This window comes from Brassica napus, chromosome A10 (assembly GCF_020379485.1).
Source record: "Brassica napus cultivar Da-Ae chromosome A10, Da-Ae, whole genome shotgun sequence".
NCBI classification, from domain to species: Eukaryota; Viridiplantae; Streptophyta; class Magnoliopsida; order Brassicales; family Brassicaceae; genus Brassica; species Brassica napus.
This window is the reverse complement of record NC_063443.1, coordinates 4,915,938-4,935,379: the sequence shown is the minus strand read 5'-3', so window position 1 is coordinate 4,935,379 and position 19,442 is coordinate 4,915,938. Positions and strand designations below refer to the sequence as shown.

The window sequence follows — 19,442 nt, the reverse complement described above, 5'->3', positions numbered from 1 at the left end:
ATATCCATATTCTTCGTAACCAATTCATAAAGTATGAAATTTATGCTTTGCATTTTTAATAATTCAACATTATCAATATGGAATTTATACATGGGCACATGTTCGATGAATTTAGAACATAATATATTGCCAAGATATGGAAGAATATTTCCAAATAATTGATCATAAGTCATCACTTTTACATAAATTAATTATTTGTTCGCATGATTTAAACACAACTAATCAATTCTGTTTACACAGGATATGCAGAACAAGCAACACATTCTGTTATTGGAGAAATGCTCAAGTCAAGATTTGCTGGTCAAGGAGGCGGATCACACCCACAAGAAATAATGCAACTCATGCTAGGAGATCACGATGTTAGGATATCGTATTGGAAAGCATGGCGTTCTAGGGAAGTTGCAGTGGAATATGCAAAAGGATCGTTTGCTACATCGTACAAACTGCTTCCGGATTACCTGCACTGACTAGTGATTGCAAATCCAGGCACCATTGCAAAACTGCATACCGTTTTCGATTCAACAGTTGGGCATAGATTCAAATACATGTTCCTTGCACTTGGTGCATGTATTAGCGGCTTGAAGCATATGCGTAATGTCATAATCATTGATGGGGCACATTTGAGAGGGAAATATGCTGGTTGTTTATTGACAGCATCATCACAGGATGGCAACTACCAAGTTTTTCCTATTGACGTGGCTAAAGTAGACGGTGAAAATGACAATGCATGAGAATGGTTTTTACAAATGCTTTTGGAATTCATCCCCAACAAAACCGAGCTTGTCTTTGTATCCGACAGACATTCTTCCATTTACAATGCAATTGCAAAGATATTTTTCCTGGTGTTAGCTCGACATACATAGATGTATAGATGAACATTGCACAAGTTTGCCATTTGGATATACATGTATAAATTCGAACTAATTTTCCATATACTTGCAGGTATATCCAGCAGCTCAACATTGTGCATGCATTTTTCATCTAAAACGAAACATAAGGACATATTTTAAGAACAAACATCTTAGTTACTTGGTGGGGAAGGCAGCCAGGGCATTTCAAATCAGTGAATTTGACGGCGCATTCGACAAAATAAAGAAGATTAATGCTTCATGTGCAGAATACCTAATTGAAATTGGTTTCGAGCACTGGGCACGAGTTCATTTCACTGGAAAGCGCTACAACATCATGACCCGTAATGTAGCTGAGACATGGAACTCGGTTTTTCGCGAAGCAAGAGAGTATCCAATAACGCATTTGGTGGAGTATATAAGGTCCAAACTGATGAACTGGTATGCAGAAAGGCGGAAAGTGAGCCAGGTTTGCAGTGGACGTTTAACTCCACGCGTTAAGGAAATCGTGGAAGAAAATTTTGAGGTTAGCGGTGGAATGCTTGTAAGCCAGATTAATGATCTTGAGTTCGATGTGAAAGAGACGTATGGCTCGTCGTACCACGTTAACCTGTGCACAAAATCTTGCACTTGTTTCTCCTTCCAGAGCCTTCTTATACCGTGCCCACATGCGATTGCAGCGGCAATCAAAGAAAAAAAAAAGCATTGAAGAATTCGTATCTTCCTTTTACACGGTTGCAACGCTAGCATCTGCATATGCTGACAACATACTACCCATAAGCAACAATGTCAATGCGAGTGAAGTCAAAATCAATGGTGAAGGAGAAGAAGTCGCAATATTCCCACCGCAAGTAAACGTCCTCCAGGCAGACCGCGGAAAACTAGGATATTGTCCACAGGAGAAATTAGAGTAAGCACTTTCGAGTTAATAAGGTATGGTCCTTTCAAATAACTATTAACGTAACCTTTTTTTTGCTAGATGAAAACTCCTCGAAGAAGACATGTTTGTAGCCGTTGTAAGGGACGTGGACACAACAAAGCAACATGTAAAATTGCCATATAATTAAAAAGGTGTAAGCAAAACGAAATTGGCTCTTCTCGGATGATGAAGGTGTTTGGAAAGATAGGTGAATTAAGGAAGACATATTAAATAAAAACATGACATGTAAAATAGTGGAGTCCATGTTTAGATTGAGGCAGGTTTTAAACTTGTTCCCGAGATTGTAATATAAATAAGAAGCCATTTTCGTACTATCTTATATTACCGGTTTCAATGGCCACATGACAACAGAAACGTTACTTATTTTTTGGTTTTTTATCACTATTGATAACATAACATGAAGATTTAGAGGAAACAAAAGTACTAAGGACACATAATATATAAAAAATACATGTTATCAGGAACCGTACGTTTAGCAGTACATATAAGGGAGAAAGTGGAAGCTGTTTAATCCGGATTGAAATCTCAAAAAACTGGATTTTTGTTATAAATCAAAATTATATAAGGTAAAGTCTGTCTCTACCAAAACACTAATCTAGAAATACAAGTGTCACACAGGACACAAAATACTATAAACTCTAAGGTAAACTTGTCTATACCATAACGGGAAATGAAAGTTAATCGAAAACAACATATAAACTATATTACACAAGTTATAAAGATATCATAACTTAGACCTCAATACTATCGTTAATCCATATATCCAGTTACGTAAAACATACGAAAAGCATAAGAAAGTAAGTGATTATTAATATAAAAGTTAACCAATAAAACAAGATTGAAGCAAATACATTAACATCCATTATCCGATTACATTGCACATGGTTATGAAAAAGTTTTAGAAATAACACACATGAAAATTCTATTACACAAACGAAGGAACAGATCACCGTCCAACAAACCTTCGAATCAACACACAACACACTGCATTTATTTAGCAAAACATATCAAAGACAGTAGAATACATCAAAAGTCGAACTCGATGACGCCTTAACATCACATAGTTGGCGTCCGCATGTTCATACCCTCTCTCTTACTCTCGTGATCCAGATGGCGAAGATGTAGAAGCTAACAAAATTACTAACACAAGTTAGCAATTCAGCACTCCGAACTTATTTTTTTTATTTAACTAAGTATAAGACCAAACCTTCTCCAACACTTGGAGTGGATGAAAGACTGGCTGAACCACCGGTAACTCTTTCCTCTTCTTTAGCCTTTTCAATTTCAAGATGAGACCTATATATCGTCACCCGTTCTTGGTCATTGAATATCTCCTCCAGAATCTCTTTGCTTGCGACAAGTTCTTTGTCATTAAGACCTACCACGCCATGTTAATCAAAAGTGTTACTTGTATATAAAATTCTGGATATACTATATGTATACTATAAAAATCTCCTGACAAACCATTGAAAACAAACGTAGCACCTCCTATGGTGAATGTGGTATTGCTTAAGAACTGGAAATGAGCAACATCTTCAGGACCTGAAGAAACGCAGAGCGTCAGTTCCGAAAACCATGAACGGATATGCATCATCGTTTCAACTTGGGAAGTTGTCGTCAGATATATTGGGGGAGTGCGAGTTCCCAGTGGTTCAAGCAACCAATCAGGCGGGTGGTAAGCCATCACCAATGGTGTCTCAGGTTGCAAATTATAACGTTCACGGACAAGCTGCGCCAAACCTTCAACCGTCTCAGTCGGCTTCACCATAACCGTATACCCAAGGTCACTAAGCTTCCTCTGAAAATTCCAATGGCCATCTTCGTTACGACGCCAAGCTCCATGAAACAAACAGACACGCTGAGGTGTTGTCATCTGATAAATGAAATTGAATTAGTATTCACCAATAAATGTCACATTATAACAAATATGCTAACTAACCTTGTTACAAATAGTCGACGTATAGGTAATAACCCTATGTGAGTTGACAATAACTTAATGCATCTAGAGAATTTATAGAGGAACACATACATCTACAAAAAAATAAGCTAAAATATTTAAAATTTGACAAAATGTAAACTTCATAGCTGGCTACTCTACGATAGATATGATGATGAGATTCGATTCATAAAAGACTGAAACCAAATTTACAAGTATATAAAGCAAAGATATGACAAGGCATACTATTTTTAATACGCGTGCATTATTTGATTATAAAGTTCAACCTGACCCATCATTTCACTTTACATTCGCAATTCTATTGTAAACTAATAATACACATAACCGACATGTATTTGCAGCATGCGTTACATACACAATTCTTGTTATTTTATACATAAATGTCTAAACGACAAAAGTTACACATATAAGGGAAACATATTGGAACGTTTGTAAGCCGGTTTTAAACAATGAACAAAACAATTAATGTTGAAACCATATATATACCCAACCTAAAGGCACTTTAAACTCCCAACGTGATACATAAGCAGATAACAAACGAAAAGCTATTCATAAGATAATTCAAACAAATACGATTCAAATCCAAATAAGTTCAAAAGAAGGTGAAATTGCTAAAACAGATCATATAAGAATCTGCTCAGTCAAAGTCGAACATGTTACACTCACTCAAAGTTAGTTTGATCATTTATTTCAAAGACACATCAACAGCTAATATGATCTACAACTTCTCCTTGAACTCATACGCCAATATTGCTGCACTCTTCCCTTCCTCTTCAAGCAATTCTCTAGTTATTGTCTTACACGCATCGAGGCCATAGAGGGCGTGATACGCCATCATCAACAAAGCCATCAACCCAGAGTCAACATGAACTTTACTCTGAGCTACTGACTTTGGCCTAGCAACATCATAACACTGAATCACAGGCTCTGCTCCCAAAGGTTGACATGCATATCTAGCAAGATAGGATAACATCTGCACGACTGGCTTTATAATTTTTTCCAGTGCGGCATCCTTGTGCAATGCCAAATTGCAATCAAGGATGATAATACTCCCACAACCAGCATCAAAACAGATTCCTACCCAATGTTTGTTCGCAACATTCAATGGAAAGTAATACCTTGTTGGATGGAGCATCAGAGCTTCTTTTGAAGGGAAAATCCTAGTAAGCCCTTTAGGAAATAGGTAACCTTCTTTATTTTTCGACTTGAGACACTTTGGGAAGGTCCTCATAATAGAAGGGACAAATTTGGTATCTAGAAATGCAGCACTCCGAGAACCTTGAGGAGGCAGCAATGGAGTCATAACCGAACGTAGAACTCGAATTAGAATATCAAAAACCTGAAACAAATTTTCAAGCAGTTAGCAACTGACCCAGGCGAATAGTTGTATGTGAAAATGTTGTCTTAATCCCCACATACCTTAGCAGAGTAAGTACGAGGTCGATCCACAATTAGTAGTAGTTCCTTTGCAGATACTGCCAATCCCAAGATGTTGAACACACTAACAAGAAAAATGAAGTACATAATAAACACACACGTCAAGGGAACCAAATACATTATGGAAAGCTACACCCAAAATGATAAACTTACAATTTCCCTTGCAATTTGGTAACCAGTTTTGCATACTTTCTTGTCTGTTCAGATATATCTTGTATAACAAATATGCACTTCTGAGATTCCCTAAGACGAGCAAGTAAATGCGGATCACATTGATAATCACAAACGAGACCTGATGGAACCGTCTTCTGCCTCTTACTTCTCCATGATGATTGGCCTTCTTCATTGTTGTCACCAACATTAATGTCGGCTATAGGTTCCTGATGATGAACCTGGTTTGTCGGCAATATAGGAACTTCAACCGGAATAAGCGCTTCCTGTGTTAGTCCAAGCGAGAACGAAGGTTCATCCATCAAACATTATGGCTGCCTTTTACGACCCTCCTTTGGGTTGATAACAGTAACAACAAATTATTTATAACATCAACCTCATGGCTTTACAGATTTAATGTATAATGTAAATTTTTGACAATGAAGAAACTGACTCACCAAACGTTGATGGAAGGAGTTTTGCCTAGAACGATTTTCGCTGTTAGCTGACTGTGCACATGACTGAAGTACCGGTGTGACGCAAACATATCCAGATCCAGCATGAGCTTTATTACTTGGAGTGAGATTCCCAGCCTGATAGTAATATATACATGTACACATAAATTTGGTAAAAATAATAATTATGATAGGCCTGTGAAAGCTTACAATAAAATATAAACACATAATTCTTACTTCGCTCATACGATTGGATCTTGGAGGAGTAGAGTACTGACTAATATCTCGCAGCACGTTTTGTATAGTCATGGCATTGACATCAGCATCCGGACTTGAATGAGTCGCAGGAACGGATACTTCTTTCGTGGGAGACGTTGGAATGGTTCCTGCTCCACTCAAAGAACCTATGTGCTCTTTCCAGAGAGTAGAAACCTTTTCGGTGACAAATGTGAGCATTTCTTCCTTAAACCTTTCTAATAATGTTTCAACGTAGACACCAACTTTCTGTTCTATTGCTTCTACTCCAGAAGTCGCCACTTTGATGTTTCTTTCCATTGAAGCAACCTCAGATTTAATTTTCTCTAGCACAACCTGAACGATATAACTGGTCTCACTGTCTTGCGCATTAGACTGGAACTTCTTAGCTCTCTTTGGCTTTGTAGTTGATTTAACCACTTCTCGCATACGATCAACATCACTCTTTTTAAGGCCAGAGGGAAAATCAGAATTATTGAAACAATGGCTACGGCTAATGCGCACTAACATGCTTTCAACTCGCGCATCATGTTCTTCGTCTGAATAAACCAAATTTCCCGCGTTTATCGGCCCGGTCGGATCTTCAACCAAGACGCTATTTACGAGAACCTAAACATGCAAATGCGTGTGCTATATTAAATACAAGAAAAACGACGCTCTATGTCATCTTAATGTTTGAAAATATAAATGTATAAATTGCACAATATTTGTCAGGAAAGAATAACTTACATCAATTCTCTTATCTACATTGCGTGCGTGTGCAGGGTTCAGAGTCTGTTTCTTACAGAAAATATCACGGCCATGTCCATCCACATCTTCACTATCTGATTCGGATGATGAACACGTATCTTGCACAACATCTGTCAACGCCGGTACTGCTTCTACCATAACAAGCTGTAATGCAAGAACAAATCCTTTTATAGCAATCGTGTTTTGCGACAAAGCTATCTCATCTCTCTCTTTGATACTCCCCATAAGCATGTCAAATGCTACTCTCCCCCAAGGATAGGCAAAAAACGCATCAAGATCTTTTATAGCTTCAACATGATCTCTTGATATCTTCATCTTTAAGCTTGTTGGCAGCAAAACAGATTCAAGCAGCGCCAGACATGCATATTTGATCCGGATCTCCGTATCCTTGACTGTTTTCCGGTACAGCATCTTGATGACGGAAGAGACGGTCACCGTGTCAACTTTTCCGAATAACGACGGCCAATAACGTTGCTCAGTTATTGTTTCCTTTAGCTTCATCTTTGACTTCGGGGGAAATTGACCACATGGTAGGCCCGTCACAATCGCAAATTCGAGAAGTGAAAACCGGACCGGTTTACCAGCAAATCGAAACCACGCTTCGTGCTTCTTCTTCGTTTTCAGCTGCCTTGACAACATATAACGCGCGAATCTACCAGAAAAAACTGGTTTGTCGGCAATCTCTATCAACTTCCCAAAAGAAGATCTCCTTATAATATCTAATTCTCCTTCGTCTAACGCATTAAAAATCCGTTTTAAAGCACTAGATGATTGATAGCTAAGAACACGAACCCCAACTGGTTTCTCACCGGCTGCAAACATCATATCTGGATTTGGCTGCATCTCTGTTTCTTCTGGTATATCAGGACAATCAACCAGCCGAGCAGACACCATTTCTTCGACGAGCAGCGAAACAGATTGCCCACAAAAAACTCACTTCGTAGCTTCCGCTCTCAAATTTTGTGTTTCCCTGATTTTAGTTTCGAATACGCTAATTTTAATGCGTCCAAAGATTTTTTTTCCAGCTGATAATATCAATGGCGTGATGTAGACAGCTATAAGATCATTATTACAGCGATAGATAGGTTGTATAGGGTAACTGTAGCGATAGGTCAATCAGAAGTCCCGTAACTACATTATAGGGATACTTTTGGAATTTTTATAAATTAGAACAGTGCATATCCAACCACCTAAATAGTTTTAATTTCGTGTATATCTACTGCAATTGCCCTATATATAATAAGATTTCATCAAAAAAAGGAAAGTTCACAAATTTTTCTTAGATGATAACATAAAATAATTTAAGTAACATAAACTCATAGATGTTTAATTAACTAAAAATAGTTGATAATTAGTATTATTGAAATGTTTTATTTATTTTTATATATTTAGTTGACTATAATATCTTTCAGTTACATATATATGCATGAGACTTCAGAATATTATCGTTATATTAATTTATGTAATTTGGAATCAAACATTTTAGTTTATTTTTTATTATTTCATTTTAAGCACAATATATCTTAATTTATACATAATCTTCATAAAATATATTTACATATCTAAACAACAACCACCTAAATACAAATAAGAAATTAATCAAAATTTTAATATATAGAATAAAATATATTACGGTTGAATTCAGAGATGCAATCTAATTTACTCAAATGATAACAAAATCGACTGTAAAAACAACAAAACCGATTAGATTTAACATATATAAAATCATATGTATAATTAAAGTAATATAATGTTATTAATATAACTGATACATACAAATTATCAATTAATTTAAAATTAAAAGTAAATAGCAATAAATTATTATAGTATATATTTATTTTAGAAATATTTATATCCATGCATGAGCATGAGAAAATCACCTAGTATAACTAAAGTGTGCATCCTTCTGCTATGGTTTATGTCGACTCCGTTCCTCCGAGATGGCTCTCGGCTCAGGAATCTACTTAGTTTAGTTTTGTCTTTTGTTGAAAAAAAACTAAAGTGTGCATAACCTCAAAGCCGGTCTTCAGATTTTCGAGACCTAATCATTATTTTTTTTAATAAATACTTTATATTATATATTTATTTAAAGAAAAAATCAAAGTTATTAGTTTTAATAGCATACTAATATATAATTTTAATTGTAATATATATTTTATTTATATTTAAATTATAACAACCAAAATATATTTTTTATTTTATAAATCTCTTTATGAAGTACTTTTATTTTTATTTTATTTTTTTTTGAAATTTTCTTATAGATAAACACTAATTATATTAATGTGTATATATTTAAACAAAATATTTTTTAAAAAATAGGGACCCCAAAGAATCGAGGGCCCATTCAAATGTTTCAAACAAATGCCCACAGGTCCGGTTCTGCATAACGTCCTAGAATTTAAATATATTTTCAGTAATAGTGTAAAAGAAGTAATAATGTCAATATATTTTGAATTTATTAAGTATGAAAAATTGTCTGAAAATTTTACGTTTCATAGTAACACTTGGTTATAGCAGTTTATGTGTTAAAGTAAAAGTGAGTGCAATAGTTTACTGCATTCATAGTTTAGTTTTGAAATCCAACTAAAATGATTATTATAAATTATATATATATATATATTCAAAATATGTTTTTCTCTTCACAAACGTCCATCTCAACCGTTAATAATATTATAAATAAGAACTTTTAGAGTGTCAAATTCAAAATGGAATACTTAATGTGTCAACACTGTCAGGTTCATCTACATAATTAAGATTTGCGGGCATTATAAGCAAGGAGACGAATGAGAGTAAAATAAAATATCCAAAGATGGGTCTCACAATTTTCTTATATAAAGTTTAGAATTTGGCAACCTGCAATATAAACCAAAACTCGAGAATTACTTGCAGCTCTTGCTCTAAAAGACTTAGCCAAGGCTTCAACATCAAATCGTCTTTGTGTGAGAGTTTTTCTTTTTGCTTTGCTAGTACTAAACACTGTGATCGTTAAAGCTTCACTAATCATTAGAATTGGGTAGCCTACATTGTTTCTCATGCTGCTACAGTCATATCTTGACGATGCCTTTTGTTAGCAAACTCGAATATCCTATAATGTGAAACTTCAGTTCATTAAAAAGTTTTGGTTTCTGCATAATGGTGAATGAAACAGTTAAGATGTGATTCCCAAGTCTTTTGATACATATATATACGTAGATGCAAAGATCAGATGGACGTTCTGATACAGACGCAAGTACAGCAGCGAATGAAGCAGAGTCTGCAACAGAGAAGTGTACGTGCGGATGAACAAGTCAGGATGAAGATTTCGACTTGAAGAATGGATTGCGGATCAAGGCTAAGTTGATACGAAGATATTTTGGGGAGCAAACTTGAAGAGATTCACCTTGGAGTAGGGAGATCTCACGATGGAAGTTTTCTAAAAGACTTTGGAGAGGTTTTACGGAACTTGCCTTATTTGGATAGATAGGGAATATTGGGTAGATAGGCGTGGATAGCCGACTTGGCTGTATTGTATATATAGTCATACTCGACCTGTGGATTAGGGTTGTCGAGAGAATTGTATTCTTAGCATAAGAGGTCGAGTTCACTAAACTTGGAAGCGAGTGAATAACACAAAGGGCTAAGGAGTAGAGGTCCTAGAGATCTTGTATTCGATCTTAGGACGTGTGAGGCTAGGGGAGCAAGTCTAGAAGGGTCTTGATCTTGTTCGAGTTATGTTTAAAGAGACACTTGTAAGTTCGCTTTAAAAGAATACTAGTAATAACACATATCTTTGTAGAGATATTCTCTGGTGTACTATGTGCTTTACTCTGTGAGTTAGATCTTGCATTTACAAGGTGTATCAGAGCAGTCACCCGTTCGATTATATAACATGTGAGATCCTGCGAAAGAAATGGAGAACTATCATGAGCTGGTGTCAAGCACAAGGGTGATGTTGGATGGATCCAACTACGGACTTTGGAAGTCACAAATAAGGTCTATCATTCGAGGGATTGATGCCATGGGATGGAAATCTGTGACAACAGGATGGTCATAACCAAAGGGTAAGGACGAGAATGGTGTTGAATCCAACAAAGAAGAGGAACTTTGGACCGAGATAGAACTCAAAATGGCAAATTTCAACTCCAGAGCACTTTCGCTATACACGCCAATGTTACAAAGAAACACTTTGAGCTGATTCAAGGATGTGAGACCGCCAAGGAAGCATGTGAAATACTGCAAACTCACTTCGAAGGAACGTCAAAAGTGAAGAGCTCACGACTGGATTATCTAGCATCCAAGTTTGAAAATCTCAAAATGGGAGAAAGTGAATCAGTTGAAGAATTCAGCTCACAGCTCAGTGGCATAGCTCAGGAATCCTTGGTATTGGGAAAGAAATACAAGGATAAGAAGCTAGTCAAGAAGTTTCTAAGGTGTCTATCATCTATGTATACCGCATACAAGGCAGCTATGTTAGTTTCACTGAACATAGATGAGATAAGCTTTGATGAAGTAGTAGGGATGCTGAGAGCACATGAAATGGAGATTGCCAGATGAAAGAAAAGAATGGGAGTTGCACTCATATCACAAGAGTCAGATGACAGAGAAGATGACGATGATCCAGTAAGTATGCTTGCTAGGCGATTTGACAGAGTCCTTCGTAGAGCCGAATCAGGTCAGAGAAGAGGAAGTACATCACAACGTGCTGCAGAAGGTGAGAAACGAACATCTGAGCCAGAAAAGAACGATCATAAGCGGAGGTTCAGTGTCATGAGTGCAAGGGGTATGACATTACAAAACTGATTGTTCAAATGTTCGAAGGAGAGAAATCAAGTGCTACAAGTGCAAAGGAATTGGGCACACTCAACTGGAATGCGTCAACGATCAGAAGAGGAGACGCGAGAAATCTATGATCGGACTTGATGAGATAGACTCAGAAGAAGACAGTGATGAAGATGAGCTGGCGAACTTCGTAGCATTCATTGGCATCACATAGTTTGTGGAAGGAGAAACTGATACTGATGATGATCAGTCAAGTGCAGATGGTGATGATGGAATTAGCTATCAAGAACTATGTCAGACGGTAGTTCAGATTGGTAAGCAGAATCTATGTCTCAAAAAGAAGAAAAGCTGGCTGGAAGACACGTTGATAAACCTCAGGAAAGAACTTGATGATGAAAGAAAGAAAGAAAGAAAGAAGGAGGCAAATACCTCAGATCTGAAAAAAGAGAATGTACGACTTGCTGTTCATATTGAGGTACTAGAGAAACAAGTGAAAGACGAGAAGGCTCGATCATCGGACTTAAATACCAAGCTGGAACATCATTACAAGACTGTCAGAATGCTCACTGGGTCAAAGGAACTTGATAAAATCTTGAGTCTGGGAAGACAGGATCAGACTTCTCGAGGTCTAGGATACATTGGGAATGGAAAGAGTGATACAAAACCCATCAAATTTGTGCCAAGCTCCAACTCCACAGGAAGAACAACAACTGAAGGTACTACCTCAAAGACTGGTGCTGAGAAAGTTAAGAATCTCCAGAAAGTGGGACGATCATAGATTCAGCAGGAGAGAGGATGTTACTACTGTGGAAAACCGGGTCACATCAAGAAAAAATGCTCTCACTTTCGGGAAAAATTAAATCAGTTGCTGAGACAATGAAAGTAATGGTGGAATGGCTCTCGAAATCAAGTCTGATCAGGAAATATAATTTAGGACGTACAACAGTGAAACCAACTCAACGATCTATTCACGGAGGTCCGAGATGCAGCATGGCACTTGAATCTGAAGCAGTAGCATTGATATCCAAAGATGAAAATCCATGATACTTCGACAGTGGTTGCTCTCGTCATATGACATGAACACACAAAAATCTCAGAGAGATAAAGCCATTGAAAGGAGGTAGAGTCACATTTGAAGATGGAAGCCAATGAGCTATCAAAGGCAAGGGAAAGACTGTTGAAACCAAACCACCTCTGAAGGATGTGTTCTTAGTCAAGGAATTAAAATCAAACCTAATCAGCATCAGTCAATTGTGTGATGAAGGGTTGATAGTTCACTTCACAAGGAGAGAGTGCAAAGCTGTGAATGAGGAAAACAGAATCATGCTTCATGGAGTACGATCTGCTAACAATTGCTATGTATGGCAAAGTGTACAACAGTGCTTTGTTGCACATGATGAAACAAGTCTGTGGCATCAAAGACTTGGTCACATGAACATGAGGCATATGACCAACATCATCAGAAAAGGTGCAATCAGAGGCATTCCTCAGCTGAAGGAAACAGAGAAGATTGTATGCGGACCGTGCAATCAAGGAAAGCAAGTCAAAGTTCAACACAAGATGATTCAAGATATTCAGTCAAACGATATGTTTGAAATGGTACACATGGATCTCATGGGTCCTATGCAGACAAAGAGCATAACAGGGAAGATGTATGTTCTAGTACTGGTTGATGACTACTTAAGATTTACATGAGTCAGATTCATTCGTGAAAAGTTTGCTACACTGGAAAGCTTCAAGATCTGGGCTCTTCAAGTTACAAATGGGAAGAGACGACTGAAGTACATTCGCAGTGATTATGGGGAAAATTCCAGAATGAAGCCATGAGTAATTTTTGTGGACAGCATGGAATAGTTCAACAATTTGCTGCACCTAGAACTCCTCAGCAAAATGGAGTAGTAGAAAGGAAGAATTGCACGCTTCAGGAAATAGCGCGAGCTATGATGCATGGTAACAATGTGAAGCAGAGGTTTTGGGCATAGGCTATTAGCACTGCATGCTACATCATAAATCGTGTCTATGTCAAAAGAAAAACTATCAAGACTCTGTATGAACTATGGAAAGACAAAACACCAAAACTCAATTACTTTCATGTTTTTGGGTGTAAGTGCTACATCCTGAACGACAAAGAGCATCTTAGCAAGTTTGATGCAAGAAGCGACGAAGGCATGTTCGTTCCTAGGATACTCAGCAAACATCACGGCCTTCAGAGTCTTCAACTTGAGATCCCTGATGATCATGGAGTCAGTAAAAGTTGTGTTTGATGATGTCACAGCAGTGGAATGGGAAAACAATTTGGAACAAAGGAAAGCTACGCCATCGGATGCATCAAAGGATCCATCAACTGACTCAACGAATGACACAAAAACTTCCTCAGAACTGACTCAGGAGACAATCACTCCAAACATTCACAAAAATCATTCATCCAGCGATGTCGTTGGGAACGTGAATGAAGGGAGAAGAACAAGAGGTGTGAAGATCAACTTCAGAGAAATGGTGCAATCAGCATGTTTTGTCTCAAAAATTGAACCAAAAGATCACACTGAAGCACTTTCAGATGAGTTATGGATTCAAGCTATGCAGAAGGAAATAGAACAGTTAATCATAAATGATGTATGAGAGTTGGTGGAGAAGCCATCTGATGGTCACATAGTTTGGACTAAGTGGATCTTCAAGAACAAGATTGATGAGAATGGAGTTGTGGTCATAAAGAAAGCAAGATTAGTAGCTCAGGGGTATTCGCAAATCGAGGGAGTTGATTTTGAAGAAACTTCCGTTTCAGTGGCTAGATTGGAGTCTATCAGACTGTTCATTGGAAGGGCATGCATCATGAACCTCACAGTGTATCAAATAGATGTTAAGAGTGTATTTCTGAATGAGATACTGTCTGAAGAACTATATGTGCATCAGCCAAAGGGTTTTGAAGATGCAACTAATCCTGAGTATGTGTACAAACTCAACAAAGCTCTATATGGGTTGAACCAAGCACCTTGAGCATGGTATGTTAGGTTGACAAACTTTCTGGTTGACAAAGGCTACATCAGAGGAAGTGTCGACAAAACATTGATTGTGCTGAAGAACAAAACATGGATGCTTGTGGTTAAGATCTATGTTGTCGACATCATTTTTGGAGGAACATCTAAACAACTTGTAGATGGTTTCACTCGAGATATGACCAAAGAATTTGAAATGAGCATGGTGGGGGAGTTGAAATACTTCCTCGGGTTACAGATACAACAGACATACAGAGGAAGGTGTTTTCATCTCGCAAAGTACCTATGCAAAAACACTATTGAAAAGGTTTCAGCGCGACTACTGCAAGGAGGCAAAAACTCCGATGAGCTCTACTAACAAAAGTTGCAAAGATGAGGAGGGTGAACCCGCGGACACAAAGTTTTACAGAGGAATGATCGGGAGCTTACTATACCTTACAACTAGTCGACCAGATCTAAGTCTGAGCTGGTGGGCAGGAAAATTTATCCTACGATTTTCATGATAGAAGTTTCACCAAGTTTGCAGTTTTACATAAAATATCATAGTTGTACTTTTATTTTTTTTCTATTTATCTTAATTTTACTCTACTTGAATGACTGATTTCATGGTTATACCAATTATATTTTGTTTCCTAGAATTATTTATAATATGATTATGTAAACATAAACTTGATTCCATGCCATAGTAAGTTTTCAAATGTGGCAAGGTGAATATTAGCGAAAAATTTATAAGAACATAATACATTTCGTATATGATTACTAATAAGTAAAGAGATGGAAAATTTATTAGTTCTGATTAAGTCATAATTAGTTCTGAACACAATGTTTCTTGTGCAAATGTTCATTTAGTTGTACAAACACAAAATACAAATTTCACCTATATCCAGTAAAGAAAAAAGTTATACTAGTAAAGAAAAAAGTTTCACTTAGTTGTACAAACACAAAATACAAATTTCACCTTTCAACGTTCCCACACAGTAAAAACATTAAAACTGGAAATGAAGGTTTACAACATACTCCTCTTGTGTTTCTTGTGGGGATGTTCATTGTGTTTCTTTTGTTCCAAATCAGTGTCACGTTCTCTTCTTCTCCATATCCACTATAACGCTCACCATAGTTCCTATTACATGAGTTTTCTTTCCCAACTCTTGATAGTTGCTTGGTTATTTGAACTATTTCCAATTCTTGGATGTCCTCTACATGCAAAATACTTCTTATTTGTTCTTTATTCACCGATGTTAGATAAACAAACACATCTTTATCATCTAAAATATATGATTGCCTCTTAGGTTTCACTACCAATGGAATGTAACCCAAATTCAGCCTCTTCATAAACATATATATTCCTATCTTCATGCATATCCTCTCTTTCAACAACAAATAAGTGATATCCTCTAATGATAATGTCCTAAAGGATATATCATACAAACGAGCATCGGTTGGAATCCATTCATAATCATCTCAACACTTAGAATAATGTCCATCATAATCAAAGTGTATGTTTGTAGAAGAAAGACACATCTGTAATACAAAAAAAAATTAAACCAAACCATTAAGTTATACATATTTATACAATTATAGCATTTAAGTTATACTAAGTTATATCTTCTTACACAGTTTTGTCAGTAACCAATTCTTTGCCAAACGTTTCCCAGTTCTAACTGTTTTCTCCTCTTCAATATGTTTCAATAGTTATCTTGGAGTTATTAGCATTCTTTGATTTCTGATGTTCTATCTTTTATTACGATTATACAGTTGTTGATTATCCAATTCCCTAATAGACAGACTATTCACACTTTCCGATCTTCCATTAGTCCTGTCCAATTACAACAATGAATCTTGTAAATCGGAATCTCTGTAAATCAATCGTCTATGGTGGATTCTAAACATTGGCTTTAACGACGATTTAAGATACATATCCTGTAAAACATAATCAATAGCTCAATGATTCAGCATCCAAACGACGAAACCGAGTTAGCTCAATGCGATGATAGCGGAGAAGATGAGAACGCCCGAAGATTCGATTACTCTCGATTTGGAAATGGAATAATGATTTTTGATTGGTCATCTGACGTCAGTCAAAATTCAATCCATCGGTCAGGTAGAAAAATAGCACTTTCAATATTAACTATCAATATAGAGAATATCAGAATAGATAAAAGGGCAAATCTCCAAAATAGCACATTTCTAAGTTTATATCACAAAAATAGTACTCAAAAACTAAAATGACCAAAATAGCATTTTATCTTTTGAAAAATTTAAAATTTTTTTACTTTTCAAAATTTGAAATCTTATCCCCAAAATCCCAATTTCCAACTCTAAACCCTAAAACCTAAACTCTAAACCCAAAACCTAAACTCTAAACCCTAAATCCTAAACCCCATCCCTTAACTCTAAACCCTAATGTCTACACTAATTTACCATAGTAGTATAAATATTTATTTATTTCTTTTGATAAAACATTAAGTGCTATTTTTGTGACTTTTGACTTTGAGTACTAGTTTGAGAACAAAAACTTGATTTAGTGCTATTTTTGTCTTTTTTTTTCTAGATAAAAGTATGACAAAATGAATTTCGCTTCGTTAAAAGCATTCACCGAGAAAAAACATCAAGTTCATGGGTCGAATCTGTCGTCCCGTCCGGTTTAAAAATGATGGGCTAGAAACAAGTCAAAACTCAAAAAAGGTTATAGCAAAAAAGTCTGCTTCGAATCTCCCTATTAATAGCTGCCGTTTCTTCTCACCAACTAAGCAAAAGCTCATTAAAGTTCACGGATCATTGCAGATCCTGGAGAAGACGGACATAGATATTTCAGTTGATTCAATAACCCTTTTCTTCAGTCTCTCTGTATCGTCGTTTCTTACAGACGATTACTATGTCAGGTCAATCGCTTTCTCCTTCTTCCTCTTTTGTGTTTCCGACATCATCCCATCATTTTCTGCGTTGAATTATGCTTCATGGTTCTTCCCCGACATACCAAGATGGTGAATCAGTTGTGTTCTGTCTCGGTCTATGCTTTATGGTTATTGTTCCATGAACTAGTTGAATTTTCGATCATTTTTAGGGTTTATGATTATTTGTGTTCGGATTATGCTTAGGGAATAAAGTTGAAATTTTGGGTTAATTTGTTGGATGTACAGGTAATCAAGAACCAATCTTGGTGAAGGAGGAGAGTGTGGAAGGTATTCCATCTCCACTCTTGAAGCTCAAAAGCTGGCAATGGTGGGTTCTTGTGTCTATCAACATCTTATTCCTCATTGGTGGTCAAGCTGCTTCCGTCCTTCTCGGTAGGTTTTACTACGAAGAAGGTGGGAACAGCAAATGGATGGCCACTCTTGTTCAAACCGCTGCTTTTCCGATCCTCTATATCCCGCTTCTGCTCCTTCCTTCTTCCTCTTCTTCAGAGCCCGCTTCTTGCTCCCTTAAAACCATTGTCTTGATCTATGTTCTGCTCGGTGTCATCATAGCTGGAGACAACATGCTGTACTCTGTTGGACTTCTATACCTCTCCGCATCCACTTATTCGCTCATTTGCGCCACACAGTTGGCTTTTAATGCGGTCTTCTCTTATTTCATCAACGCTCAGAAGTTCACTGCTTTGATCCTCAACTCAGTTGTGCTCCTCTCCTTCTCTGCTGCTTTGATTGCCCTTAACGACGATGCAGACGCTCCTTCTGGTGTCTCTAGGTCCAAGTACGTTGTCGGGTTTGTGTGTACACTCGCTGCATCCGCTCTCTACTCTCTACTGCTCTCGCTCATGCAGTTCTCCTTCGAGAAGATTCTGAAGAAAGAGACGTTTTCAGTGGTTCTCGAAATGCAGATCTACACTTCTCTAGTGGCTACTTGTGTCGCGGTCATTGGGCTTTTTGCTAGCGGGGAATGGAGAACGCTGCACGGTGAAATGGAAGGTTATCATAAAGGCCAATCCTCTTATGTACTGACTTTGGTCGGAACAGCAGTTACATGGCAAGTATGTTCTGTAGGAGTGGTGGGTTTGATATTTCTGGTGACGTCACTCTTCTCAAACGTTATTAGTACGCTCTCTCTAGCTGTGACTCCACTAGCGGCTTTGGCTGTGTTCCGTGATAAGATGAGTGGGGTTAAGGTTATGGCGATGCTGATCGCTCTTTGGGGTTTCGCTTCTTATGTTTACCAGAATCATCTCGATGATTTGAAAGTAAGACGGGCTAGAAAGCAACCTCAAACAGGGCAGGTGGATCCACACTGCTGAATATTCTGCGGTTATCCAGGCAGATGTATCGGTTTAGGTTACTATACTCTGTGGTTTAGATTAAGCAACATTCAATAATTGCCATTCTTAGGACAAGCTGTCATATTGCTTAAAAATCAAAACTTGTCGTACGGTCAAATTTTAATATACAACATTTTACGAGAATAAAGATTCGGAAATAAAATGGTTTGAAGTGGTTGATACTTCTACCATCAAGTTAGCCGGAGATGAGATTGCTCTTATTCATGCCAACATCGCAACTCTATGTTGTAACTACTTTTGAAGAACGTGTCTTCGTAACTCATATTCAGTCAAGAAATTCACAAACTATAAATGGTAATGAGCCTCCAAACGTCAATTCTAGTAACACATGTAGTGACTTCGATACCCCAGGCGCAGGGTATGAATCTAGTTAACACGACGTGTGCTGAAAAGCACACTAGACCAACTCACAAGATCCAAAAATGCAATGGACTGGATGCAGAGGCCGAGGCCGAGGCGCTGGAAGACTACACCATTAAGGAATGCATGCGAATTTTCTGTGATTCTTCTCTTAATTTGCTTCTCGCATATAAACAGAAAGTATTCTTTTTAACGCTAAAGATTCAAGCCTGAGTATATCACTTAACCCGCCCTATCGGAACCATACTTGACGGTACTTGTGCTAT

At 37.2% G+C, this 19,442-nt stretch overlaps 2 protein-coding genes across 3 annotated transcripts; one reads left to right on the top strand and one right to left on the bottom strand.

Moving 5' to 3' along the window:
• Positions 1 to 4,463: 4,463 nt before the first annotated feature.
• Positions 4,464 to 7,686, bottom strand: LOC125578947. Its single transcript, XM_048742100.1, has 6 exons — positions 6,772 to 7,686; positions 6,025 to 6,651; positions 5,791 to 5,925; positions 5,336 to 5,619; positions 5,165 to 5,246; positions 4,464 to 5,084 (listed from the first exon to the last, which is right to left on the bottom strand). Exons 1-6 carry the CDS (start codon positions 7,684 to 7,686, stop codon positions 4,464 to 4,466), a joined length of 2,664 nt encoding a protein of 887 aa, XP_048598057.1.
• A 9,488-nt stretch (positions 7,687 to 17,174) lies between these two features.
• On the top strand, positions 17,175 to 19,000 carry LOC106357828 (probable purine permease 11). 2 transcript variants are annotated; one of them, XM_048742702.1, is made up of 2 exons: positions 17,175 to 17,527; positions 17,684 to 19,000. In XM_048742702.1, exons 1-2 carry the CDS (start codon positions 17,494 to 17,496, stop codon positions 18,772 to 18,774), a joined length of 1,125 nt encoding a protein of 374 aa, XP_048598659.1. In that variant the 5' UTR covers positions 17,175 to 17,493; the 3' UTR covers positions 18,775 to 19,000. The 2 variants fall into 2 exon arrangements, with proteins under 2 accessions (XP_048598659.1, XP_013652984.1); XM_013797530.3 differs by having other exon boundaries at positions 17,178 to 17,425.
• The last annotated feature ends 442 nt before the right edge of the window (positions 19,001 to 19,442 follow it).